Below are 12,155 nucleotides of genomic sequence, written 5' to 3'. Positions count from 1 at the left end.
CAGCCCTCAAGCAGAGAATCGAAGTCCTCTGTGAAGTGCAGCCACCGAAGGGAGATGTGATCACGCTCCTGAGAAGGTCTGGTTTTCCATCTGGTGTAGGAAAATCCTACAAATGTCTACACAAGCCAAAATGTAATCCTTACTCTGGCGAGTCCTACTGGCTTCAAGCAAAGCTGCACTGTTAGTAACCTGCTATGAACCTGCGAGTGTGCAATTCAGACTGTCTTGTGAGCTCCACAGTGGCTAAATCAAAGCTTTGTCCAAATTGCTTTGTCTGGCCTGTGTATGGATGAGCAGAACCTGTTAAGACCATGTTAACGTGAAACTGGAAAACCTCAGGTTAGAGAGACGTGGTGATCAAAAATAAAATATTTAAGGGGAGAAATTAAATGCTCAGGATGTTTTTAGATCATTTCCTGGAAGGAAAAAAGGCAGCACACATTGCAGGAGAAAAATAAGCACAACACGTATTTTATGTTTACAAAAGAGAAGGAGACACATTCTCACACGCACCCCGAGGGCTAAACAAGCTGAGCTGCCGCCAGTAATTCCCAACGTGGAAACCTTGCCAAGTCCGCAGGAGTAGCATTTCAAAAGACCCCATTCAACTCTTTTATTTGCACCTGGATTGCAAAGAAACCAAAGCTTTACATTTTCTCCTAAATTCCCTTATCTCTAGAGATGACACGGAGTCACCTGATCTGTAAACACAGTGTCTGGTTTGGGGGAAGATTGTGTTTTGCTCTCTTTGAACATTACACATAACCGTCAAAACATTTAACTCCAGACAAGGAGCCATTTCCTTGGGGTCCTTCCTGCCCAAAGAAATAGGCAATGGCAGTGAACGAAATGCTCAGCACCACTTCTTTTTGCTGCTAAAGCCCTGAAGTAACAGAAAATATTTGGCAACTATGCCACTCCTTTGAGATGTCTGAACCCTGTAAGAAGGCTACCTTATCAGTGCACAGTGGCATTGGATGGGTAACCAAAAAGAGCAGATTTGGTGAATCCCTTCTGAATTCTGAATCTTTTCTGAATTTACCAGCATTACTTTTACAACTTTACAACCCTTAACCTCTATTCACTGCCTTTGCAAGAGAATGAAAAGAGCACAGACAAGGTAGTTTGGTCACACAGCCCAGATAAAGAAATTTGCCCTAAATATGTGTGTGATATACATAAGTCATTGTGTGGCTTCTTGCATATTCTTTACCATCCTCTGTGCTTGATAAGGCCCAGCTGTGAGATGCTGTTGTGGCAAAGACCCCAAATAGAAGATACAAAAACCATTCACTCAGGAAGCTCAAAATGCCGTCCTGAAACTAGAAAGAAAACTAGAGAAGCCTATATATTGATCGACCCTATTACCAGTTCCACAGTGCCAAGATGAGGATGCATTTGGAACAGAAGCTTTACACACCTACATATCCTGAATGCTCTCATTTCAACACTCAGTGACCTTCAGCACAAGTCACTGCTGGGCAGCCTGTGTTCGCAATAAATCTGGAACCTTCTTTTATTCCAACAGACAGAGCAGAACCCTCACAGCTTGAAAATTGCCTTTCAAAAGAGCAAATTAGTATGACAGGAAAAAAACTGAACTGATTGCACAACCCCAGAATATAATTTAGAATTTTCACAGAACCTCACATACCATAAGGTTAGCCCTTCCCTTTTCCAAACACACAGCTTGTTTGTACAAATTTCCCGAAAATAACTTTGGTGTTGGGATGTCAGCCATACCTGCTTCATACCTGGTTGGACTGGGTTCAAATCCTAAAGAAAGACTTTGTAAGTCTTTTCAAGGCCGAAGAAACCAAGCACACAGTAATTTTCCAAGCATGACATAATCCATGATTAGCAAAATCTGCAACATTGGTTACATTTAATTGAACCAAATGAAAATCAACCCGTGGATCCCATCTACCACTCAAGTCAGTCATAAAAACCAATGCTGGGGGGTGCTAAACCTTTTACTAACCTTTGTGTTTTCTAATTCTCTTGGCTATGTTGGCCCTCAGGTTTGCCCCACTTGAAATTCCTTAGCCTGGTAACAGCTCTGATCAGTTTTCATTTTCTCTTTACACTATGAGTAGAACAGGCAAATAATTACACACATACAAGCTCCTTTCCCCAAATCCTATGATGAGCTGAGTTTTCCGTAACTGAAAAGCTGCAGAAAAACTTGCTCTGATTTCAGCAGCAGATAGAGCCCACCAGTTTCTCCTTTGGTCAAGCATGTCACAACGCAATTAGCTCTGAAACCCAGAAGGGACTGTAGACCTCAGGAAAACACATACATCCTACTAGCAATATATGAGTAGTTTGCTTTTCAGAGACTGAAGCAGTAACTTTCTTTAAAATATTTTACAAGTAGTATTTTATTCGTAGCTCTACTACCTCAGGGGATAACAAAGGACATGATCCCCCTGCATAGATCTTATTCCACATAACAGGAAATGACTTCTGCAGCCAGACCTGTTTCAGGATCTCAGTCCCGCATCCAGTCCTCATCTCACACCGACTTCTCATTCTCTTTGCATGTTCTTTCCACAAACCCAGAGATGGCTGGGAATGGAGAGGAAAAAACAGCCGTATAAAGAGTTTTTCTGAGCCAGTTTACAGAAGCACATAAAGGTGGAACTGTCTCCGAGGGGAATAGACTTTTTACCTTGAAGAGCCTCGGTGCAGAAACTGAAATGAACTTTTCACCAAAGGATGCTTATGCTCTGAATGGCTCAGTTGTTTGAAAGCAAATGGAATGAGGTGGGGAGGCGTGTGCCGTAAAACCACCCAGGTGCCTGTGCTGTACAGCAGCTATGGCTTCTGCAAGATGTTTCTTTTCCAGCTAAGCACTTCAAGAGAAAATACAGTTTTGTCTATATGAAGAAGTTCTGTTATGCTGGTGTGAATAAAAGCTACAATCCCATCCTAGTCTGGACGCAGCTGTAAAGGTATGAGGCTATTATATTTATATAGCACATTCTGATAGGGAAAGAGGAATAATTTGTCCCAAGAAAAATTACTTCTATACATACATAACTTTGTTTGCTCTCTGGGCTATATTATATCACTATAACTGCTTGTAAAAGAAAAATTACAGCTCTAAATGACATTGTAATGCCAGTTTCTAAACCATACATGGGTCGGTATTTACTTTGGCGAGGCCCTAGGCCTCCTATATGGAGGCATTTTCTGTTTCCTCACAGTAGCACCAGGAGTTTACATGTTCTCAGCAACTTATTTTGACTTTTCTCTGACTCTCCTGCCCACGCACTGTATACAAGAAGTTAAACTTGCTTTCTCAGTTGCTATAGATTAGTCACAAGTGTGAAACCTATTTCTCAGGTGCTCTAGACAAATTCTAGACCAACAATCCCCTATAACCCTGTGGCTTCTCACAGCAGCTGTAAAGACAGCTTTACAATTCAGGTTTTAGGAGTAAAGCCCAACTGAGCTGCTTGTAAAATGCTCAAAGAGACTACTGAAACAAGGTGGATAAAGCTTTCAAAACAGAGTTTCAGTCTGTTCTTAAAAGGACATAACATGGCATACTCCAAAAAGCACAGGCTTTCACTTGGGCTCTTCGCCAACGACTCTCAGAATACCAAATCTGGGTTTACTTTTTCCCTTCATTACTAGTGAGTTCTGAGCTTACCTCACTAGAGTACAACTCTTTCTTTCAGACTCACTTCACAGAAGGAAAAGCAAGCCTGTGTAGCAAAGTCAAAGAGAAGAAACAAGTTCATTATTGTGTTGTGTCCTGAAAGACACACTAAAGTGCCTGCTGACCCCAGGTGCTGGTCCTGCCTCTCTCTGGACCTGCTGGCCTTGCAGCTGGGACAGCTGAGCTCCACCTGAAACACCTCCCAGGCTTACAGCTCCCTCACTGAGGTAACACAAAATCAGCACGAATTTAATGTGTCAGGCAACGAACTGTGGTGATTCAGGAGCCACTTCATGTGCAATTCCACAGCCTCTGAGAAGGGACCAAGTGAAAAGCTAACTGGAGGTTACTGATTCAGCTGTTTGCCTTTAATTAACTTCCGTTGATTCCCCAATATCATTGGGATAAAATACATGTCAACCCTGAACTTAGGGTTAGTTCTAAATGACAGACTAAATCTTGAACTTAGAAAGATTTCTGTTTTTCTCTCTGACAGCTCACGTTTTGGTTTCCGGTGTGCTAGCTGGAATCGCAGCCTTTTCCACATTTAACTATGCACTGAAATGGGCAGCTTGCATTCGGTGAGTGGTTTGCTAGACAGTCCTGGGTGGATAGGACCCTGTCATAACTATATTCATTTAATAAATTCTAGACAGCCAGAGTCTAGACAGCCACTGTCCTGCTTCCAGTATTTTGTGTTTTACCGAGAGCCATATCTCTTCCTCCAGCCATGTAGTTGGGACTTGGGAACCTTTGGAAGAGTATCACAATCTTTTGGTCTCTGAGCTAGACTCTGCTGATGGCACATCCTGTTCTTTGTCAGAAATGCCGCAATATCTAGTAGGTACTTATGAACTCTTCATAAAATAAGGACTGCACTCCTAACAATGTGATCTTAATGTATATATACTATATATGTCTGTGTTTTTGTGTATAGCTGCAATACTGACTCATGGGTCACTTTTTGTTGTTGTTTGAATGTAAATAAGATCATGGCTTTTGTCTAGACCTAACCAGCTTGGGACAGAGCCATTCTGGGTGAGCCTGTTAGGTTTGTAGAAACCTTTTGGCTACCCCCTCCTTCCTGAGGCTGGCATTGCACAAGGTGTTTTTGAGCATCCATCAGCTTATTCATACCTTTAGCTTCAAAAATAAAACAATCTCTGAAGAAATGGCGTTCATTTGTGGCAATCCGTGCACTGTTCAGTGCCCTTAAAAGCAACCTGTCCCAGCTGAACCCGAAAAGGAAACAGGAATTTCAGATGAGATGTGAGAACAAGGGGGTACCTTATGCTGCAGCCAGCTTAAGTATTAAACACATTTCGTAAGCAAGGAGTGCAGCCAACCCTATCGCTACACTTTTATAAAACTGACCTCAGTCAGTCCCTGGTGAGATGTGTCTATGTGACTTGCTCTTGAAGCCGCTGAAGAGAATTTCTTGAAGCCTCTTTTTAAGTTCTTCAGAAGAGAGATGGCACAAACTGGACTTAGGATTTTTCTACTCATAATTATTTTACTGCTGGATCAGACCATCAGCCAGGCTTCCAAATTCAAAGCCAGGAAGCACAGCAAACGGAGAGTGAAAGGTACTGGGTTGTAACTGGGAGGAGGGATAGAGGCTTATAGACTATCCAAGTTTACTTTGTACTTAACATTGCATGAATCAGAAAGTAGCATTATGCAAATGTTCAATAACAAATGACAGTTGATCCTACCTTATATCTACCTTTAAAATACTTTTGTGTCAGTTAGTAAAGTGAAGAATAATGTGCTGGAATGATTTATAGAAATAGAGCTGTATAGCAGTTATAAATACCTTGCTCTGTTATGCCTATTCATCTCTGTTGACATTATTTAGGGCTCACAGGTACAGCTGAGAGAGGACTCTGGCCAATCATTCCTAGTTACACAGTTACATTGGTAGATCAGAAATTCATGTACACATGATGGAAAAGAACAGAATAAAATATTAAAGCTTCTAGGGTATTGTTCGAATTTTTGTCCATTTCCTAATTTTAACAGAACGTCTGTGTAATATTTGTGGGATATTACTTTACTTGTGTGAGAAGTATGGTGAAATGGCAAGTCAAACTAATAAAAAGGAATTAGCAGAAAAAGAATAAATTCCCAGAGCAAAGCTTACAAAGCAAATACAAAACCATTGACCGGTGTTTGGAAAAGTCTGTGTATTTAATTTAAAGGCTTATTTCTAATAAAAGTGTATGATGGAGGTTACACTAATGGCAAATATTTAAACTCCTAGTCAGTGGAAAAAAAAATACAGCTTTGATAAAGTCATTTTACAACATAGTTATGCTGCTTTGGAGCTATAAATTTATATATATTTATTTCTCCCTTTGAATCTCCTTAGTTTTTTTGCTTGATGTCCTAAGGAAATGCTGCTTATAGATTAGTGCTGCCAGCACATTTGTCTGTCAGCTTTCCCCTAATAACTTCTGCATTTGAAATAATTTGGCAGAATAATGGAGGTACTAAAGATAAGTTGCCTGATATTGTGAAATTCAGAATGTGGGTGCAAAAAAAAGAGATCCGCATTGTGTGGCACTATGAAAAGGTTGTACCAGGAGCTCAGCTGTTCTGCTTTTTGCCTCTTTCAAAGCAGATAGGGAAAATGGAGAGGTCACTGTGAACTGGAAATAGGAATCGTAGGGAGGAGCAAGCATGGACTGGGAGTCCTGCCCTGGGAAGCCAGGGAGTCACAAAGGACAGCCGAGGTCTCTCCCTCTGACTGGAGGGAATATGCAGAAGGGACAAGCTTTCTGGGGTGCAGCTGGAAGATTAAGTGATGTAACACGGATCTGTAGGAACTGTGGGTTTGTTAGTTCTGCTGCTTGTGAAAGAGCTTATTTATTCCTCATGCTCATTACTGTGGCTTCTGGAAGGTCTGGTTACTGCTGCAATCAAATTGTAATCTTGTGCAATGGAAACGTGTCTGCTAGTTGTTTGATTGCGGTGGGCTAGTATAACGATTAAAGGGAAAAACATGGAAAAGAAGACATGGAAATGGAGTTACTGTGTGCAAATTCGCATCTTTTTTTTTTTTGTCTCACCATCTTGTTAGTATTTTTCTAAGTGTCACAAAATGGTGACTTAGGCTGCATGTGAGTGACTTAAGTTACCAGGCCCTCTCTGTACTGATGGAAGGCTCCTCATGGGGATAAGAGACTGCAGCTCAGCAAGCCTGTCTGCATGCATTCAGGCAATGAACTTAGATTATGTCTACGTCCTTCACTGCATTAAAACAAGATTTGTGTATAACTTTTATGCTCACAGAATTAACATTTCTTTGAATAAACACAACTTCTGTCCTGCTGTTGTTTTTGTATCAGATACATATATATATATGTATACATATATCCACACATCACATTGTACAGGTGCAAAAGTAAATAGGCAAATTTTGCTATAAATTAGATACCGGCAAAATAATAGTGATTAGTAGCAACAGTTGATGGTTTTGAAATAGTTACCAGGATATGGTCCAACTGAAAATAAGATTAAAAGAATGATGGTAGGGTGTTGTTTGTTTGTTTGTTTGTTTTTTATATGTATTAACGCTACCAAAAACCTTTCATTAAGGAAAACTTTAAAAAAGACAAGATATACCTTAGCAATGCAGAAACCCTACAGCTGTTAACATTAAAAAAATAATGTTTTTGCATGCATGTCTTCTTATTTCTCTACATTTGTTTTATTTAAGAAAAAGATGACCTAAAGACTCAGATTGACAAATTGTGGCGAGAAGTAAATGCTCTCAAAGAAATGCAAGCACTTCAAACAGGTAAAGCAGCTCACACTGGTCAGTGGCTTCCAGAACTTATCACTGCCTTCCTTCTCTCACACACTTTACTCTCATCTGTTTCTTTAAGGGGATTTGTGACTGAGAAATACATCTCCTTAGAACCATGGTATGATAAAGCTATAATGGTAAAACAAGTGTTGAAGAAAGCATTTGGGTAAAATCAAGTATGAACTAATGGTGTCCAAGTGGTGGCTCTTCACTAAGAGCAATAACCATTCTGGAGCAAGGACTGCATTTGTCCTTGCTATGCACAACCCCTGGTTGTGATTCTTGTGCACTTTAGGTATAACTAGAAAAAGGCATTAGGTTTGTTGGGTTTGAAAGTTCAAATGGTCAATGAGTTGGGTCCTCAGCTCGGAAATGAACACGAACTATCAAGACAAAAATGGTCATGGAAAAGGATGAGAATCTCCAAAAAAAGATAAGCTGAAAGGACTGAGTCTTCTTAAAGTGTGCAGATTGCAACATCCAAACGTGAATGTTGCCATAAAACTTCTAAGTAGCATTCACTGTGAGTTCAGAAGTATCCTGTATCAATGTGCAGAGTCCTTTAAATATTTCATAGTCAGATGGAAATTTCCAAACAAAATAAGAACGGTAAATACACCTACTAGACACTTCTGCTTTTTCACAGCTGTTGACACAAAACTTGGCATTTAAACACGTTCAAGAGGACACTACAGAGGAAATGACATAATTCACATGAAATAGAACGTATTTTGCTTAGGGATGGTAATATCTGGGTTGTCCTGTTTTGCATTTTGGGTTACACAGAGTTTTTTGAGCTTTATTAAATATTTTTATTTTAAATTTCTTATAAGAGGACTTTAGAAATTTCTTCAAAGAGGAAACCCATGCTAGACAAGTAGCTCTTGTTTAAAAGTAGTTCTTGTATTGCTTCCAGAAGGAGCTTGAGAGTAAGCATGCAGTGGCTTAGAAATGAAACCAGAGCCAGGAGATTTGCTATCCTCAAAACTTATTTTGAGCTGTATTCTAAATTCAGAACCCACACTGTTCAACTGGATTCCAAATTTGGCAAAAAGAGACCTATGACCCCTGTAGCTCTGACTGCATTCATTAATGCCTTTATGATATTTCAGAAAGTAGCTTTTTTAGTTTGCAAGCGCTTTCAAGGCATATTATAATCTGATTCCTTCTTTTGCTTGAATTTCCTAGTTCTCCTTTCTGCATACTGTGAAATGATGCCACATGCCATTTAACAGCACATACTTCCTCCCTAAAGAGGGCTGGTCTCCATCATTACTGTGTCCTTGTGGAAGTAGATAAGGTCTCTCTGATCTTTCCTATGAATATAAATTTGTTAAAGAATTCAAAATTTAGAAAATATCTTCATTACTTTTCTTTGCTCATTGTCTAGCTTAGCACTTCGAAAGGACAAAGTCTGAAGGATAAGCACTAATATAAAAAGGTTGTCTAGAAAATGCAGCTAAGAAATGCAATGACAACTGCAACTAGAAATACTAAAAACCTGAGACATAGCATATGGTCCAAAGTGGCTTTCAATATTCCATTGATCAGATACATAATTGCCTTTTAACTTATTCTATTATTATTATTATTATTTTAACTAGAACAGATGACAGGAATTAGAAACAGACTACAGAAAACATCAGGACAGAAGATGTTCATCTTATTTCATGACATTTCTAATATAAGTACAAGATGAGTTTAAGCAATAAATGAAATGGGCTGGAAGTAGTCAGATGCAGATTCTAAAAATAACTGTCACACTATTTTATTCAAGTCCTTTGCTACTTTCCTCAACTCAGAAGCAACATTCCTTTGAGAACAGTTCTGTTGTAATTTTTCTTGTGAGTCATTTTTTTCACATACCTGCATTAGGAGAGCTGGAGAGTGAAGCTTAAGGATTGACTCCCGCAAGCCTGCCTAGACGGGAAGAACTCTGACAGTGGTTCTGCAAGGCAATTTCAGTCACAGAGCAGATGCCAAAGTCATGTTCTAGTACATTTGTAATTTACATCAGCACTTCCCTGATATGTTCCAGTAGAACTAAAACCAAACAGATTTATAAATGCAAATGTTTATATTACTTGGTTCAGATTGTCACGCAAGCTCAGTGGTGAGTGTGCTCTAGCTTTTCAAAAAGTTTTTACAGATTTAAGTCACTTTACCTCATTTCAATTTAGATTCTGGAGGGACAGATCTTTAGAAAATGATCATTTTAGGAAACATCATTCAAAGCTCTTGGTTTTTACTGAACTTGCAAACCAATATCTGTTCACAGTCTGTCTTCGTGGGACAAAGGCCCATAAGAAGTGCTACCTCATATCAGAAGGCACCAAGCATTTTCATGAAGCCAATGAAGACTGCATAGCCAAGGGAGGGACACTGGCTATCCCAAGGAATAGCGATGAAACAAATACTCTTCGAGACTACGGCAAGAAAAGCATGCCTGGAGTGTCTGAGTTTTGGCTGGGTGTCAATGACATGGTAAATGAAGGGAAGTTTGTTGATGTCAATGGCATGGCTCTACAGTACTTCAACTGGGATCGAGCCCAACCAAATGGGGGGAAGCGTGAAAATTGTGTCTTTTTTTCATCACAAGGCAAGTGGGTGGATGAAGTCTGCCGTACTGCCAAAAGATATATCTGTGAATTTCTGATCCCATAATTCCATACATAAATGACCATGACCATGTTTTGGGTTATTAACATGCAGTTTTGCTTGTTAGTAGCCCCTCCCACTTAGACAGTGGTGAATTAAAAGTATCCATCTCTTGCCTCTCCTCACTCTTTCCTGAAACAGGGTTTTCCTTTATTAATTTATTTTCTATTCAGATGCTTAAAATGTTATATTTAGTGAGTGCTCTCAGCATGTACAGGAATATATATTGTGTTTTGATCTATACTGTATCATATTTTGCCATATTATTTCAGCCTGATGTTCGGGTTGCTGGAATTCACCTCTGTTTCTGAACTTTGTATGTCCACGGTAGGAGGGTATTTGCTTGGTCTCAGATCTCTAATGAATTTATTGGAAATTTACAGAAGGTTGCCACATGGGGCCATGTGCTAATAGAAGATGTAGGGGTCCTCTTAGCCCCAGCGTGTAAGGAGGACTCTGGCATAATGTAAGCTCCTGTGAAAAATGGCCATTATCCTTATGGAGTTTAACAGGAAAGATCTGTGACCAAGTTTTACCTATGGGTTAAGAAAGTTAAACGAAATTAAAACCTGATATTAATTTTTAAACTACATGGAGTAAAAATTGATACACTGCTAGAAAATGGAGGAAATAGCTGTTCTAAACATCAGTTAGTCTAAATACGTTTGCTTCTAAATGTCTCAATTATGGTTAGATATTAGATGTTACTTAGAAGATTCCTGTAGAAGAAAGCGACCTGGGACTAGATCATACCTCTAGGATGTAATGCCTTAGGAAGATGTGCAAAAGCCTCTCCTGCAGGATCAGAAGGAGGCTTTATAATTCAGACTGTAACACTGTGTGAATACATGAACAGAGGGGAAGGGTTCCTCTCTCTCCATATTGCAGGTAGCATGCCTGACTGGCACAAAGGAATGGGGCCAAACCATCGCTCATTTGGCCACATGTAAATTCTTCAGTTTAACACCCAACATTTGAAAATGAAGTAAAATATGCTGGTTGTTCTTTTGCTGTTCTTAACATCACAATATAGATTTGCCTTCATGTTAGAAACTGCAGTTTCTCTGTTGTGTAAGGGAATTTCAGTTAATGATTTAAATATATTGTTGCTTGAAGGCTATTTTCTACTTTTTCTCTTTCAATTGTGCAGATTTTCTTAATTTGTGCAATAAATGTGCAATTACTGGTATTTAAATGTAGTAGTGTTTTTGAAAGCTTAAGCATCCACTCAAAGGCCATTCTTCCTAGTGCTTTCTTGAGGATTCAAAAGATCTTTGGGCAAATTATACTGCAGCTTTTCTTTACTCATGTATCAACAAAATTTAGGTCCCTATATGCATAAGTGCTGTATGAGATGCAAACACTCTATGTACCACTGTAATACGTGTTGTAATTAATTCAATTTTCCAGCACTTTATTAATTTGTAAAATAGGTCTAATTCTGACTTCTTTTACTTGGTTTCTGAGTTAAAGTAAAGGAGCAAGAAGTCCCCGGATATCCCAATTTTTCTCTCAAAATCTACCAATCTTTACTGAGGTTGGGAAGCAATACTCCCTTTACCTACATTTTAACACAATTAAGAGTTTGGCTTGTCTGAAATAGGTCAGTATCTGAGCATATCCCTACAGCTACAGTCAAATTAACAATTCATTGCAAATTCAAGAACCCATTTACAATAAACCACTATCAAACTGTGATGAGTCTATAAAATTTACGTCCTATTTTCTTCAATGTACTTCAGCCAAGTTTCTAAAATTGCAGGCGGGAGATGAAAACAGTTATAGATGTTTTTGGTAGACATTTATCAATTATTTTTCCTCTCTCATGATAATGCAGGGTATTGCCTGTCTTTTCCATTCCAAGCAGATTAGGTTCCCTTCTCTACCTGGTCTCCTGCAATTAGTTTCTGAAATCCTCTCGGGTCTCTTGGTGATGTTTTCCTAGCAAATTCCAGCCCTGGGTTCCTCAACCCTAGAGAGGCTGCACCTGGTTGTGCACCAGGGACCCCTGCTCTCCAT

General features: G+C 39.3%; 1 protein-coding gene across 1 annotated transcript; it reads left to right on the top strand.

The window, feature by feature from the left end:
- Positions 1-5,020: 5,020 nt before the first annotated feature.
- CLEC3A (C-type lectin domain family 3 member A) lies at positions 5,021-11,325 on the top strand. Its single transcript, XM_080551820.1, has 3 exons — positions 5,021-5,253; positions 7,389-7,469; positions 9,757-11,325. Exons 1-3 carry the CDS (start codon positions 5,139-5,141, stop codon positions 10,140-10,142), a joined length of 582 nt encoding a protein of 193 aa, XP_080407946.1. The 5' UTR covers positions 5,021-5,138; the 3' UTR covers positions 10,143-11,325.
- The last annotated feature ends 830 nt before the right edge of the window (positions 11,326-12,155 follow it).

This window comes from Anser brachyrhynchus (genome assembly GCF_964034855.1).
Source record: "Anser brachyrhynchus genome assembly, chromosome: 12".
Taxonomy (NCBI): Eukaryota; Metazoa; Chordata; class Aves; order Anseriformes; family Anatidae; genus Anser; species Anser brachyrhynchus.
This window is presented reverse-complemented; position numbering and strand designations above follow the sequence as displayed.